Raw genomic sequence first — 19211 nt, forward strand, 5'->3', positions numbered from 1 at the left:
ATATAACAATAATGTAATATCACCTCTAATATACTGTATGGCACTACTATATAACACTAATGTAAAATCACCTCTAATATACCGTATGGCACTACTATATAACACTAATGTAATATCACCTCTAATATACCGTATGGCACTACTATATAACACTAATGTAATATCACCTCTAATATACCGTATGGCACTACTATATAACACTAATGTAAATTCACCTCTAATATACTGTATGGCACTACTATATAGCAGTAATGTAAAATCACCTCTAATATACTGTATGGCACTACTATATAACACTAATGTAATATCACCTCTAATATACTGTATGGCACTACTATATAACACTAATGTAAATTCACCTCTAATATACTGTATGGCACTACTATATAGCAGTAATGTAAAATCACCTCTAATATACTGTATAGCACTACTATATAACACTAATGTAAAATCACCTCAAATATACTGTATGGCACTACTATATAACACTAATGTAAATTCACCTCTAATAAACTGTATGGCACTACTATATAACACTAATGTAATATCGCCTCTAATATACCGTATGGCACTACTATATAACACTAATGTAATATCACCTCTAATATACTGTATGGCACTACTATATAACACTAATGTAAATTCACCTCTAATATTCTGTATGGCACTACTATATAACACTAATGTAAATTCACCTCTAATATACCGTATGGCACTACTATATAACACTAATGTAATATCACCTCTAATATACCGTATGGCACTACTATATAACACTAATGTAAATTCACCTCTAATATACCGTATGGCACTACTATATAGCACTAATGTAAATTCACCTCTAATATACCGTATGGCACTACTATATAGCAGTAATGTAATATTAACTCTAATATACTGTATTGCACTACTATATAACACTAATGTAAAATCACCTCTAATATACCGTATGGCACTACTATATAACACTAATGTAATATCACCTCTAATATACCGTATGGCACTACTATATAACACTAATGTAAATTCACCTCTAATATACCGTACGGCACTACTATATAGCACTAATGTAAATTCACCTCTAATATACTGTATGGCACTACTATATAACACTAATGTAAAATCACCTCTAATATACTGTATGGCACTACTATATAACACTAATGTAAAATCGCCTCTAATATACCGTATGGCACTACTATATAAAACTAATGTAATATCACCTCTAATATACTGTATGGCACTACTATATAACACTAATGTAAATTCACCTCTAATATACCGTACGTCACTACTATATAGCAGTAATGTAAATTCACCTCTAATATACTGTATGGCACTACTATATAACGCTAATGTAAAATCACCTCTAATATACCGTATGGCACTACTATATAACACTAATGTAATATCACCTCTAATATACCGTACGGCACTACTATATAACACTAATGTAAATTCACCTCTAATATACCGTACGGCACTACTATATAACACTAATGTAAATTCACCTCTAATATACCGTATGGCACTACTATATAACACTAATGTAATATCACCTCTAATATACCGTACGGCACTACTATATAACACTAATGTAATATTACCTCTAATATACCGTATGGCACTACTATATAACACTAATGTAAATTCACCTCTAATATACTGTATGGCACTACTATATAACACTAATGTAATATCACCTCTAATATACTGTATGGCACTACTATATAACACTAATGTAATATCACCTCTAATATACCGTACGGCACTACTATATAGCACTAATGTAAATTCACCTCTAATATACTGTATGGCACCACTATATAACAATAATGTAATATCACCTCTAATATACTGTATGGCACTACTATATAACACTAATGTAAAATCACCTCTAATATACCGTATGGCACTACTATATAACACTAATGTAATATCACCTCTAATATACCGTATGGCACTACTATATAACACTAATGTAATATCACCTCTAATATACCGTATGGCACTACTATATAACACTAATGTAAATTCACCTCTAATATACTGTATGGCACTACTATATAGCAGTAATGTAAAATCACCTCTAATATACTGTATGGCACTACTATATAACACTAATGTAATATCACCTCTAATATACTGTATGGCACTACTATATAACACTAATGTAAATTCACCTCTAATATACTGTATGGCACTACTATATAGCAGTAATGTAAAATCACCTCTAATATACTGTATAGCACTACTATATAACACTAATGTAAAATCACCTCAAATATACTGTATGGCACTACTATATAACACTAATGTAAATTCACCTCTAATAAACTGTATGGCACTACTATATAACACTAATGTAATATCGCCTCTAATATACCGTATGGCACTACTATATAACACTAATGTAATATCACCTCTAATATACTGTATGGCACTACTATATAACACTAATGTAAATTCACCTCTAATATTCTGTATGGCACTACTATATAACACTAATGTAAATTCACCTCTAATATACCGTATGGCACTACTATATAACACTAATGTAATATCACCTCTAATATACCGTATGGCACTACTATATAACACTAATGTAAATTCACCTCTAATATACCGTATGGCACTACTATATAGCACTAATGTAAATTCACCTCTAATATACCGTATGGCACTACTATATAGCAGTAATGTAATATTAACTCTAATATACTGTATTGCACTACTATATAACACTAATGTAAAATCACCTCTAATATACCGTATGGCACTACTATATAACACTAATGTAATATCACCTCTAATATACTGTATGGCACTACTATATAACACTAATGTAAAATCACCTCTAATATACCGTATGGCACTACTATATAACGCTAATGTAATATTACCTCTAATATACCGTATGGCACTACTATATAGCAGTAATGTATTATTAACTCTAATATACTGTATGGCACTACTATATAACACTAATGTAAAATCCCCTCTAATATACCGTATGGCACTACTATATAACACTAATGTAAAATCACCTCTAATATACTGTATGGCACTACTATATAACACTAATGTAATATCACCTCTAATATACCGTATGGCACTACTATATAACGCTAATGTAATATTACCTCTAATATACCGTATGGCACTACTATATAGCAGTAATGTAATATTAACTCTAATATACTGTATGGCACTACTATATAACACTAATGTAAAATCCCCTCTAATATACCATATGGCACTACTATATAACACTAATGTAAAATCACCTCTAATATACTGTATGGCACTACTATATAACACTAATGTAATATCACCTGTAATATACCGTATGGCACTACTATATAACACTAATGTAAAATCACCTCTAATATACTGTATGGCACTACTATATAACACTAATGTAATATCACCTCTAATATACCGTATGGCACTACTATATAACGCTAATGTAATATTACCTCTAATATACCGTATGGCACTACTATATAACACTAATGTAATATCACCTCTAATATACCGTATGGCACTACTATATAACACTAATGTAATATTACCTCTAATATACCGTATGGCACTACTATATAACACTAATGTAATATTACCTCTAATATACCGTATGGCACTACTATATAGCAGTAATGTAATATTAACTCTAATATACTGTATGGCACTACTATATAACACTAATGTAATATTACCTCTAATATACCGTATGGCACTACTATATAGCAGTAATGTAATATTAACTCTAATATACCGTATGGCACTACTATATAGCAGTAATGTAATATTAACTCTAATATACTGTATGGCACTACTATATAGCAGTAATGTAATATTAACTCTAATATACTGTATTGCACTACTATATAGCAGTAATGTAAATTCACCTCTAAGTCCAGTGGCACTACTATATTACATTACAGTAAAGTCACAACTAATATGCCCTATGGCCAGGCCCCGCATCAGCACCCGGGCAAGTGCCGGGCCCCTGAGCAGGTCGGGGGGCCCAATCGCCGTCGGGCACCCCGGCACGCTATAGGGCCTACGAGTGGGCCCCCCACCGCTTGCTCAGGGCCCCAGCAGGCACAATGCTTACTTCTCCCCGTGCCTCCGCAACTTTGGTCTCTTCTGCGTCTCCTGGCTGTGACATCTCAAGTCAGAGGGCGCGATGATGTCTTTCCACGGTGCCCTCTGCTGAGCAGTCACAGTGCAGCAGAGAGCGGGAAGACGGCGAAGCGGCTGAGGAATCCGGAGCAGCGGCAGCGATGAGAGCAGGTGAGGTGAGTATTTGATTTTTTATTTTTTTTTATGTATGGGGGCATGGGGCCCAGGAGGCATGGGGCATTATATGGGGGCCCAGGAGGCATTGGGCTTTATATGGGGCCCAGGAGGCATGGGGCGTTATATAGGGCCCATCCTGAATGAGGCATTAAATGGGGCCCAGCCTGCATGGGGCATTATAAGGGGCCCAGCCTGCATGGGGCATTATATGGGGGCCAGTATTCTGTACGGAGCATTATATGGGGGCCAGTATTCTGTACGGAGCATTATATGGGGGCCAGTATTCTGTACGGAGCATTATATGGGGGCCAGTATTCTACATGGAACATTATATGGGGGCCAGTATTCTATATGGAGCATTATATGGGGGCCAATATTCTGCATGGGGCATTATATGGTGGTCAGTATTCTGTATGGAGTGTTATATTCGGGCTACTATTCTGTATGGAGCATTATATGGGGGCCACTATTCTGTATGGAGCATTATATGGGTTCCATTATTCTGTATGGAGTATTATATGGTGGCCACTATTCTGTATGGAGGACTATGTGGGGCTCATTATACTGTATGGAGGACTATGTGGTGCCCATTATACTGTATGTAGGACTATGTGGGGCCCATTATACTGTATGGAGGACTATGTGGGTCCCATTATACTGTATGGAGGACTATGTGGGGCCCATTATACTGTATGTAGGACTATGTGGGGCCCATTATACTGTATGGAGGACTATGTGGGGCCCATTATACTGTATGGAGGACTATCTGTGGCTCATTATTCTGTATGGAGGACTATGTGGAGCCCATTATACTGTATGGAGGACTATATGGGGTCCATTATTCGGTATGGAGGACTATGTGTGGCCCATTATACTGTATGGAGGACTATGTGGTGCCCATAATACTGTATGGAGGACTATGTGGTGCCCATAATACTGTATGGAGGACTATGTGGGGCCATTATACTGTATGGAGGACTATGTGGGCCCATTATACTGTATGGAGGACTATGTGGGCCCATTATTCTGTATGGAGGACTATGTGGTGCCCATAATACTGTATGGAGGACTATGTGGAGCCCATTATTCTGTATGGAGGACTATGTGGGCCCATTATACTGTATGGAGGACTATGTGGGGCCCATTATACTGTATGGAGGACTATGTGGGGCCCATTATACTGTATGGAGGACTATCTGTGGCTCATTATTCTGTATGGAGGACTATGTGGAGCCCATTATACTGTATGGAGGACTTTATGGGGTCCATTATTCGGTATGGAGGACTATGTGTGGCCCATTATACTGTATGGAGGACTATGTGGTGCCCATAATACTGTATGGAGGACTATGTGGTGCCCATAATACTGTATGGAGGACTATGTGGGGCCATTATACTGTATGGAGGACTATGTGGGCCCATTATACTGTATGGAGGACTATGTGGGCCCATTATACTGTATGGAGGACTATGTGGGGCCCATTATACTGTATGGAGGACTATGTGGGGCCCATTATACTGTATGTAGGACTATGTGGGGCCCATTATACTGTATGGAGGACTATGTGGGGCCCATTATACTGTATGGAGGACTATCTGTGGCTCATTATTCTGTATGGAGGACTATGTGGAGCCCATTATACTGTATGGAGGACTATATGGGGTCCATTATTCGGTATGGAGGACTATGTGTGGCCCATTATACTGTATGGAGGACGATGTGGTGCCCATAATACTGTATGGAGGACTATGTGGTGCCCATAATACTGTATGGAGGACTATGTGGGGCCATTATACTGTATGGAGGACTATGTGGGCCCATTATACTGTATGGAGGACTATGTGGGCCCATTATTCTGTATGGAGGACTATGTGGTGCCCATAATACTGTATGGAGGACTATGTGGGGCCATTATTCTGTATGGAGGACTATGTGGTGCCCATAATACTGTATGGAGGACTATATGGGCCCATTATACTGTATGGAGGACTATATGGGCCCATTATTCTGTATGGAGGACTATGTGGTGCCCATTATACTGTATGGAGGACTATGTGGAGCCCATTATTCTGTATGGAGGACTATGTGGGCCCATTATACTGTATGGAGGACTATGTGGGGCCCATTATACTGTATGGAGGACTATGTGGGGCCCATTATACTGTATGGAGGACTATCTGTGGCTCATTATTCTGTATGGAGGACTATGTGGAGCCCATTATACTGTATGGAGGACTTTATGGGGTCCATTATTCGGTATGGAGGACTATGTGTGGCCCATTATACTGTATGGAGGACTATGTGGTGCCCATAATACTGTATGGAGGACTATGTGGTGCCCATAATACTGTATGGAGGACTATGTGGGGCCATTATACTGTATGGAGGACTATGTGGGCCCATTATACTGTATGGAGGACTATGTGGGCCCATTATTCTGTATGGAGGACTATGTGGTGCCCATAATACTGTATGGAGGACTATGTGGGGCCATTATTCTGTATGGAGGACTATGTGGTGCCCATAATACTGTATGGAGGACTATATGGGCCCATTATACTGTATGGAGGACTATATGGGCCCATTATTCTGTATGGAGGACTATTTGGTGCCCATTATACTGTATGGAGGACTATGTGGAGCCCATTATTCTGTATGGAGGACTATGTGGGCCCATTATACTGTATGGAGGACTATGTGGGGCCATTATACTGTATGGAGGGCTATGTGGGTCCATTATTCTGTATGGATAACTATGTGGTGCCCATTATACTGTATGGAGGACTATGTGGGGCCCATAATAATGTATGGAGGACTATGTGGGGCCCATTATACTGTATGGAGGGCTATGTGGGGCCCATTATACTGTATGGAGGACTATGTGGGGCCATTATACTGTATGGAGGACTATGTGGGCCCATTATACTGTATGGAGGGCTATGTGGGTCCATTATTCTGTATGGAGAACTATGTGGTGCCCATTATACTGTATGGAGGACTATGTGGGGCCCATAATAATGTATGGAGGACTATGTGGGGCCCATTATACTGTATGGAGGGCTATGTGGGGCCCATTATACTGTATGGAGGACTATGTGGGGCCATTATTCTGTATGGAGTATTATGTAGGGCCCATTATTCTGTATGGAGTATTATGTGGGGCCCATTATACTGTATGGAGGACTATGTGGGGCCATTATACTGTATAGAGGGCTATGTAGGGTCATTATTCTGTATGGAGCATTATATGGGGCCCATAATACTGTATGGAGGACTATACTGTCCGGTCTGCACTGTGCGCTGTGAGGATTCGCTGGTTTCTGAGCTATTGTGGAATTTACAATAGATATCACTCATGTAATGTAAGAAGTGACATCTTTGCATTGTACTATATATATATATATTTCTCCGCGGTATCTCTGCATCATGAATCGTGGTATGTGTTAAAGGGGCCACTGAGACTCTTTCCTCCGGGGCCTATGGCACTGCTATATAACACTACTCACCTCTAGTATATTGTATGATACTACTACATTACATTACTGTAAAGCCACCACTAATGTCTCCTGTGGCACTACTATAGAGCACTAATGTAAAATCATGATTTAGTCACTGCTGTGTAGCACTGCTATTAGATGGTATTATAAATGACTTGTTCAGTGTATGTTATTATGTGGCCATTACACACAGAGGGATCTATTATATAGAGTCATTACACACAGAGGGATCTATTATGTAGAGTCATTACACACAGAGGGATCTATTATATAGAGTCATTACACACAGAGGATCTATTATATAGAGTCATTACACACAGAGTGATCTATTATGTAGAGTCATTACACACAGAGCGATCTATTATATAGAGTCATTAAACACAGAGTGATCTATTATATAGAGTCATTACACACAGAGTGATCTATTATATAGAGTCATTACACACAGAGGGATCTATTATATAGAGTCATTACACACAGAGTGATCTATTATATAGAGTCATTACACGCAGAGGGATCTATTATATAGAGTCATTACACACAGAGTGATCTATTATATAGAGTCATTACACGCAGAGGGATCTATTATGTAGAGTCATTACACACAGAGCGATCTATTATATAGAGTCATTACACACAGAGGGATCTATTATATAGAGTCATTACACACAGAGTGATCTATTATATAGAGTCATTACACGCAGAGGGATCTATTATATAGCGTCATTACACACAGAGCGATCTATTATATAGAGTCATTACACACAGAGGGATCTATTATATAGAGTCATTACACACAGAGATCTATTATATAGAGTCATTACACACAGAGTGATCTATTATATAGAGTCATTACACACAGAGTGATCTATTATATAGAGTCATTACACACAGAGTGATCTATTATATAGTCATTACACACAGAGTGATCTATTATATAGCGTCATTACACACAGAGCGATCTATTATATAGAATCATTACACACAGAGGGATCTATTATATAGAGTCATTACACACAGAGATCTATTATATAGAGTCATTACACACAGAGCGATCTATTATATAGAGTCATTACACACAGAGGGATCTATTATATAGAGTCATTACACACAGAGGGATCTATTATATAGAGTCATTACACACAGAGGGATCTATTATATAGAGTCATTACACACAGAGGGATCTATTATATAGAGTCATTACACACAGAGCGATCTATTATATAGAGTCATTACACACAGAGGGATCTATTATATAGCGTCATTACACACAGAGTGATCTATTATATAGAGTCATTACACACAGAGGGATCTATTATATAGAGTCATTACACACAGAGATCTATTATATAGAGTCATTACACACAGAGTGATCTATTATATAGAGTCATTACACACAGAGTGATCTATTATATAGCGTCATTACACACAGAGCGATCTATTATATAGAGTCATTACACACAGAGGGATCTATTATATAGAGTCATTACACACAGAGGGATCTATTATATAGAGTCATTACACACAGAGTGATCTATTATATAGAGTCATTACACACAGAGGGATCTATTATATAGAGTCATTACACACAGAGCGATCTATTATATAGAGTCATTACACACAGAGGGATCTATTATATAGAGTCATTACACACAGAGGGATCTATTATATAGAGTCATTACACACAGAGGGATCTATTATATAGAGTCATTACAGACAGAGGGATCTATTATATAGAGTCATTACACACAGAGGGATCTATTATATAGAGTCATTACACACAGAGGGATCTATTATATAGAGTCATTACACACAGAGTGATCTATTATATAGAGTCATTACACACAGAGGGATCTATTATATAGAGCCATTACACACAGAGGGATCTATTATATAGAGTCATTACACACAGAGGGATCTATTATGTAGAGTCATTACACACAGAGGGATCTATTATATAGAGTCATTACACACAGAGGATCTATTATATAGAGTCATTACACACAGAGGGATCTATTATGTAGAGTCATTACACACAGAGCGATCTATTATATAGAGTCATTACACACAGAGTGATCTATTATATAGAGTCATTACACACAGAGTGATCTATTATATAGAGTCATTACACACAGAGGGATCTATTATATAGAGTCATTACAGAGTGATCTATTATATAGAGTCATTACACGCAGAGGGATCTATTATATAGAGTCATTACACACAGAGTCATCTATTATATAGAGTCATTACACGCAGAGGGATCTATTATGTAGAGTCATTACACACAGCGATCTATTATATAGAGTCATTACAGAGTGATCTATTATATAGAGTCATTACACACAGAGTGATCTATTATATAGAGTCATTACACACAGAGTGATCTATTATATAGCGTCATTACACACAGAGCGATCTATTATATAGAGTCATTACACACAGAGGGATCTATTATATAGAGTCATTACACACAGAGCGATCTATTATATAGAGTCATTACACACAGAGTGATCTATTATATAGAGTCATTACACACAGAGGGATCTATTATATAGAGTCATTACACACAGAGCGATCTATTATATAGAGTCATTACACACAGAGGGATCTATTATATAGAGTCATTACACACAGAGGGATCTATTATATAGAGTCATTACAGACAGAGGGATCTATTATATAGAGTCATTACACACAGAGGGATCTATTATATAGAGTCATTACACACAGAGGGATCTATTATATAGAATCATTACACACAGAGTGATCTATTATATAGAGTCATTACACACAGAGGGATCTATTATATAGAGCCATTACACACAGAGGGATCTATTATATAGAGTCATTACACACAGAGGGTTCTATTATGTAGAGTCATTACACACAGAGGGATCTATTATATAGAGTCATTACACACAGAGGATCTATTATATAGAGTCATTACACACAGAGGGATCTATTATGTAGAGTCATTACACACAGAGCGATCTATTATATAGAGTCATTACACACAGAGTGATCTATTATATAGAGTCATTACACACAGAGTGATCTATTATGTAGAGTCATTACACACAGAGCGATCTATTATATAGAGTCATTAAACACAGAGTGATCTATTATATAGAGTCATTACACACAGAGTGATCTATTATATAGAGTCATTACACACAGAGGGATCTATTATATAGAGTCATTACACACAGAGTGATCTATTATATAGAGTCATTACACGCAGAGGGATCTATTATATAGAGTCATTACACACAGAGTGATCTATTATATAGAGTCATTACACGCAGAGGGATCTATTATGTAGAGTCATTACACACAGAGCGATCTATTATATAGAGTCATTACACACAGAGGGATCTATTATATAGAGTCATTACACACAGAGTGATCTATTATATAGAGTCATTACACGCAGAGGGATCTATTATATAGCGTCATTACACACAGAGCGATCTATTATATAGAGTCATTACACACAGAGGGATCTATTATATAGAGTCATTACACACAGAGATCTATTATATAGAGTCATTACACACAGAGTGATCTATTATATAGAGTCATTACACACAGAGTGATCTATTATATAGAGTCATTACACACAGAGTGATCTATTATATAGTCATTACACACAGAGTGATCTATTATATAGCATCATTACACACAGAGCGATCTATTATATAGAGTCATTACACACAGAGGGATCTATTATATAGAGTCATTACACACAGAGATCTATTATATAGAGTCATTACACACAGAGCGATCTATTATATAGAGTCATTACACACAGAGGGATCTATTATATAGAGTCATTACACACAGAGGGATCTATTATATAGAGTCATTACACACAGAGGGATCTATTATATAGAGTCATTACACACAGAGGGATCTATTATATAGAGTCATTACACACAGAGCGATCTATTATATAGAGTCATTACACACAGAGGGATCTATTATATAGCGTCATTACACACAGAGTGATCTATTATATAGAGTCATTACACACAGAGGGATCTATTATATAGAGTCATTACACACAGAGATCTATTATATAGAGTCATTACACACAGAGTGATCTATTATATAGAGTCATTACACACAGAGTGATCTATTATATAGCGTCATTACACACAGAGCGATCTATTATATAGAGTCATTACACACAGAGGGATCTATTATATAGAGTCATTACACACAGAGGGATCTATTATATAGAGTCATTACACACAGAGTGATCTATTATATAGAGTCATTACACACAGAGGGATCTATTATATAGAGTCATTACACACAGAGCGATCTATTATATAGAGTCATTACACACAGAGGGATCTATTATATAGAGTCATTACACACAGAGGGATCTATTATATAGAGTCATTACACACAGAGGGATCTATTATATAGAGTCATTACAGACAGAGGGATCTATTATATAGAGTCATTACACACAGAGGGATCTATTATATAGAGTCATTACACACAGAGGGATCTATTATATAGAGTCATTACACACAGAGTGATCTATTATATAGAGTCATTACACACAGAGGGATCTATTATATAGAGCCATTACACACAGAGGGATCTATTATATAGAGTCATTACACACAGAGGGATCTATTATGTAGAGTCATTACACACAGAGGGATCTATTATATAGAGTCATTACACACAGAGGATCTATTATATAGAGTCATTACACACAGAGGGATCTATTATGTAGAGTCATTACACACAGAGCGATCTATTATATAGAGTCATTACACACAAAGTGATCTATTATATAGAGTCATTACACACAGAGTGATCTATTATATAGAGTCATTACACACAGAGGGATCTATTATATAGAGTCATTACAGAGTGATCTATTATATAGAGTCATTACACGCAGAGGGATCTATTATATAGAGTCATTACACACAGAGTCATCTATTATATAGAGTCATTACACGCAGAGGGATCTATTATGTAGAGTCATTACACACAGCGATCTATTATATAGAGTCATTACAGAGTGATCTATTATATAGAGTCATTACACACAGAGTGATCTATTATATAGAGTCATTACACACAGAGTGATCTATTATATAGCGTCATTACACACAGAGCGATCTATTATATAGAGTCATTACACACAGAGGGATCTATTATATAGAGTCATTACACACAGAGCGATCTATTATATAGAGTCATTACACACAGAGTGATCTATTATATAGAGTCATTACACACAGAGGGATCTATTATATAGAGTCATTACACACAGAGCGATCTATTATATAGAGTCATTACACACAGAGGGATCTATTATATAGAGTCATTACACACAGAGGGATCTATTATATAGAGTCATTACAGACAGAGGGATCTATTATATAGAGTCATTACACACAGAGGGATCTATTATATAGAGTCATTACACACAGAGGGATCTATTATATAGAATCATTACACACAGAGTGATCTATTATATAGAGTCATTACACACAGAGGGATCTATTATATAGAGCCATTACACACAGAGGGATCTATTATATAGAGTCATTACACACAGAGGGTTCTATTATGTAGAGTCATTACACACAGAGGGATCTATTATATAGAGTCATTACACACAGAGGATCTATTATATAGAGTCATTACACACAGAGGGATCTATTATGTAGAGTCATTACACACAGAGCGATCTATTATATAGAGTCATTACACACAGAGTGATCTATTATATAGAGTCATTACACACAGAGTGATCTATTATATAGAGTCATTACACACAGAGGGATCTATTATATAGAGTCATTACAGAGTGATCTATTATATAGAGTCATTACACGCAGAGGGATCTATTATATAGAGTCATTACACACAGAGTGATCTATTATATAGAGTCATTACACGCAGAGGGATCTATTATGTAGAGTCATTACACACAGAGTGATCTATTATATAGAGTCATTACACGCAGAGGGATCTATTATATAGAGTCATTACACACAGAGGGATCTATTATATAGAGTCATTACAGAGTGATCTATTATATAGAGTCATTACACGCAGAGGGATCTATTATATAGAGTCATTACACACAGAGTGATCTATTATATAGAGTCATTACACGCAGAGGGATCTATTATATAGAGTCATTACACACAGAGGGATCTATTATATAGAGTCATTACAGAGTGATCTATTATATAGAGTCATTACACGCAGAGGGATCTATTATATAGAGTCATTACACACAGAGGGATCTATTATATAAAGTCATTACACACAGAGTGATCTATTACATAGAGTCATTACACGCAGAGGGATCTATTATATAGCGTCATTACACACAGAGCGATCTATTATATAGAGTCATTACACACAGAGCGATCTATTATATAGAGTCATTACACACAGAGATCTATTATATAGAGTCATTACACACAGATATCTATTATATAGAATCATTACACACAGAGTGATCTATTATATAGAGTCATTACACACAGAGTGATCTATTATATAGAGTCATTACACACAGAGTGATCTATTATATAGCGTCATTACACACAGAGCGATCTATTATATAGAGTCATTACACACAGAGGGATCTATTATATAGAGTCATTACACACAGAGGGATCTATTATATAGAGTCATTACACACAGAGCGATCTATTATATAGAGTCATTACACACAGAGGGATCTATTATATAGAGTCATTACACACAGAGGGATCTATTATATAGAGTCATTACACACAGAGGGATCTATTATATAGAGTCATTACACACAGAGCGATCTATTATATAGAGTCATTACACACAGAGGGATCTATTATATAGCGTCATTACACACAGAGTGATCTATTATATAGAGTCATTACACACAGAGGGATCTATTATATAGAGTCATTACACACAGAGATCTATTATATAGAGTCATTACACACAGAGTGATCTATTATATAGAGTCATTACACACAGAGTGATCTATTATATAGAGTCATTACACACAGAGTGATCTATTATATAGCGTCATTACACGCAGAGGGATCTATTATATAGAGTCATTACACACAGAGCGATCTATTATATAGAGTCATTACACACAGAGGGATCTATTATATAGAGTCATTACACACAGAGATCTATTATATAGAGTCATTACACACAGAGCGATCTATTATATAGAGTCATTACACACAGAGGGATCTATTATATAGAGTCATTACACACAGAGGGATCTATTATATAGAGTCATTACACACAGAGGGATCTATTATATAGAGTCATTACACACAGAGGGATCTATTATATAGAGTCATTACACACAGAGGGATCTATTATATAGAGTCATTACACACAGAGCGATCTATTATATAGAGTCATTACACACAGAGCGATCTATTATATAGAGTCATTACACACAGAGGGATCTATTATATAGTCATTACACACAGAGGGATCTATTATATAGCGTCATTACACACAGAGGGATCTATTATATAGTCATTACACACAGAGGGATCTATTATATAGCGTCATTACACACAGAGTGATCTATTATATAGAGTCATTACACACAGAGGGATCTATTATATAGTCATTACACACAGAGGGATCTATTATATAGCGTCATTACACACAGAGTGATCTATTATATAGAGTCATTACACACAGAGGGATCTATTATATAGAGTCATTACACACAGAGGGATCTATTATATAGCGTCATTACACACAGAGGGATCTATTATATAGAGTCATTACACACAGAGGGATCTATTATATAGAGTCATTACACACAGAGGGATCTATTATATAGAGTCATTACACACAGAGCGATCTATTATATAGAGTCATTACACACAGAGGGATCTATTATATAGCGTCATTACACACAGAGTGATCTATTATATAGTCATTACACACAGAGGGATCTATTATATAGAGTCATTACACGCAGAGAGATCTATTCCAAGTGTTTATTTCTGTTAATGTTGATGATTATGGCTTACAGCCAATGAAAACACAAGAGTCATTATCTCAGTAAATTGGAATAATTAACAAAAAACTCCTGCAAAGGCTTCCTAAGCATTTAAAAAGGTCCCTTAGTCTGTTTCAGTAGGCTCCACAATCATGGGGAAGACTGCTGACTTGACAGATGTCCAGAAGGCAGTCACTGACACACTCCACAAGGTCCCAGAGTTCCAATATTCATTTGGAAAGGTCTATTGCTCATTTAGAGACATTCTCAAAAATATAACACAGATTTGTGAACATCCATCCCACATTCCTGTCTGTGTAGGGACGGAGCGTGTGTCAATGAGCTGAAAAAGTGTAACGTTCCCCTGAGGGTACTTAGGCTGCCCCCTTGTACACACTCCGATCCATACCTATAATCTAGTAGTTTCTGTTCTTCCCTAATATCCAAGAAGTTCTTTAGAAGTGTTATCTAGTAGCCAGTCCTGGTGGTCCAATTAGGTGATAGCATCCCTGGTGGTCCAGTGGTCTAATAATATTCCTTGTGTGGTTGGGGGTTATTAAAATATTCACACTAACACTATAAATAATATACAGTATTATTGTGGTGCATGATGTAATAATTATAATAAATCATCCTGGTGGTCTAGAGATTAAGGGGGACTTTACTGTTTGTCAAGAGAGTTTAAATATTACTCTTGGTGGTAATAAGGTGTTTAGTTAGTCTATTGCTGGAGCTGATCGTAATGTCCCTGGTGGTCCAGGAGAGTAGAACATCCCTGGTGTCCAGTGGTCACTATTTTTTCAGGCTGCAGCTTGTGCCAAAAGAAACAAAATAAGTTAACTCTACATTCATCACATTCACTGCTGCACGCACAGTAGATACACATAAAAAGAAGATACCCCTGGTAAAGTCTTTTTTTTACTTTTTTGCCCAGACTTTTACGTTTCTTTTAGTTAATTTTATGACTGATCACATGACCTGGTACAGTGCCTCAAGGGCGTCACACTCAGCCTGCCCAACTCTGCTCTACACTGATGAGGGGCAAACACCCTGAAACAGCTGTCTGTAGAGGAGATTCTGGCCAGGCTGACAGTACTTCCCCCAGGAATCCCATAGACTTCCATAGGTTCATACGTGATGGAATGTATAGAGGTCAAAATTTTTGGGATTAGGAGTAAGAGCCAAATATACTTAAGACAGAAGGTCACTAGAATACCAAATGTTATATGTGTGTCTTTGTATGTGTGTATGTATGTTTCTGTGTATGTGTGTGTATATATGTATGTATATATGTGTATATGTATCTATGTGTGTGTGTATGTATATATATGTATGTATGTATGTATGTGTGTATATATGTGTGTGTATGTATCTATGTGTATGTATGTGTGTATGTATGTGTGTATGTATCTATGTGTGTATGTATGTATATATGTGTGTATGTATGTATATATATGTGTATGTGTACGTGTATATGTATCTATGTATGTTTATATGTGTATGTACGTGTGTATGTATACATGTGTATATATATGTGTGTATGTATATATATATATGAGTTTATGTATGTATATATATATATATATGTGTGTATGTATACATGTGTTTGTGTGTGTATGTTATGTATGAGTGTATGTATGTTTCTGTGTGTGTATGTATATTTGTGTAAATGTGTGTGTATGTATGTATATATGTGCATGTGTATGTGTATATGTATCTATGTATGTTTATATGTATGTACGAGTGTATGTATACATGTGTATATATATGTGTGTATGTGAGTGTGTGTATATATATGTGTGTATGTATATATATATATGAGTTTATGTATGTATATATATATGTGTGTATATGTGTGTATGTGTGTGTATGAATGTGTTTGTGTTTATTTGTGTAAATGTGTGTGTATGTACGAGTGTATGTGAGTGTGTATATATATATGTGTTTATGTATGTATATATATGTGTTTATGTGAGTGTGTGTATATATATGTGTTTATGTATGTATATATATGTGTGTATGTGAGTGTGTATATATATATGTGTTTATGTATGTATATATATGTGTGTATGTGAGTGTGTGTATATATATGTGTTTATGTATGTATATATATGTGTGTATGTGAGTGTGTGTATATATATGTGTTTATGTATGTATATATATGTGTGTATGTGAGTGTATATATATATATATATATATGTGTGTATGTATACATGTGTTTGTGTGTGTATGTTGTGTATGAGTGTATGTATGTTTCTGTGTGTGTATGTATATTTGTGTAAATGTGTGTGTATGTGAGTGTGTGTATATATATGTGTGTATGTGAGTGTGTGTATATATATGTGTGTATGTGAGTGTGTGTATATATATGTGTGTATGTGAGTGTGTGTATATATATGTGTTTATGTATGTATATATATGTGTGTATGTGAGTGTATATATATATATATATGTGTGTATGTATACATGTGTTTGTGTGTGTATGTTATGTATGAGTGTATGTATGTTTCTGTGTGTGTATGTATATTTGTGTAAATGTGTGTGTATGCGAGTTCCACACAATGTCATACAGTTTAGAAGACAACACCCCAGAGAAGACCATGTCCTATGTATTCTTCTGTCCATCTTACCTGGCCGCCTCCATATCCTCCCATTACATGACCCCATGTGCAGAATACAACTTAATAAAGTAGAATCCGGATCCCAGTGACTTGTGCTCCCCACATACCGCACTATACATACAGAGATGGAGCAGAGCTGGATGGGTCATGTCCGGCTTGTGCACCTTAGAAACTCTGTAAGTTCAGACGATGCAGTAGGATCGCCCGCAGCCCCACTGATCAGCGCAGACAACACCTCGTAATAACCCTATGATCAATGACAAGCTCGGCTCTGCTACATCTGACAGACTCCGCTCTCCTAAGGTGAGATCACTTACTTGTCAGGCTCCAGGTTCTGGGGAGACAAGTTTGTATGGTGCAGCCTTGTGAGGATGTTGCAGTTGGGGCAATGCGGAGGTGATCTGCAGCGGAGCCAGGATCTAGTGTTACAGCAGGCGGCTCAGTGCGACCGCCTCCCGCTGCTGCTGATCTCCACTGGAAACCCTCCAGCCTCCCACCATCATCAATCTATGCATCGGCACCTGCCCCTCCGTCAGCTTGGAAAGCAACACTGGGAGGGAACTGAGGGGACACCGGGTGCAGGAGGGGGTTACACTGGGAGGGAACAGAGGGGACACCGGGTGCAGGAGGGGGTTACACTGGGAGGGAACAGAGGGGACACCGGGTGCAGGAGGGGGTTACACTGGGAGGGAACAGAGGGGACACCGGGTGCAGGAGGGGGTTACACTGGGAGGGAACAGAGGGGACGCCGGGTGCAGGAGGGGGTTACA

At 36.8% G+C, this 19211-nt stretch overlaps 1 protein-coding gene across 2 annotated transcripts in view; it reads right to left on the reverse strand.

Moving 5' to 3' along the window:
- BCAN (brevican) overlaps positions 1-19011 on the reverse strand; it is a 206600-nt gene extending 187589 nt beyond the window's left edge. Inside the window, exon 1 of one of the 2 annotated variants that reach the window (XM_073639502.1) lies at positions 18759-19011. Coding sequence is in view for 1 of the 2 variants with exons in the window: in XM_073639501.1 (XP_073495602.1) it covers positions 18451-18474 (24 nt within the window). In the remaining variant the exon portion in view is untranslated. Of the gene's footprint in view, positions 1-18450; positions 18490-18758 lie in introns of those variants that run through there. The other variant, XM_073639501.1, reaches the window with a different exon arrangement.
- Between the last annotated feature and the right edge of the window lie 200 nt (positions 19012-19211).

Source organism: Phyllobates terribilis, unplaced genomic scaffold (assembly GCF_046119375.1).
Source record: "Phyllobates terribilis strain yellow unplaced genomic scaffold, ASM4611937v1 Scaffold_7__3_contigs__length_470593459, whole genome shotgun sequence".
NCBI classification, from domain to species: domain Eukaryota; kingdom Metazoa; phylum Chordata; class Amphibia; order Anura; family Dendrobatidae; genus Phyllobates; species Phyllobates terribilis.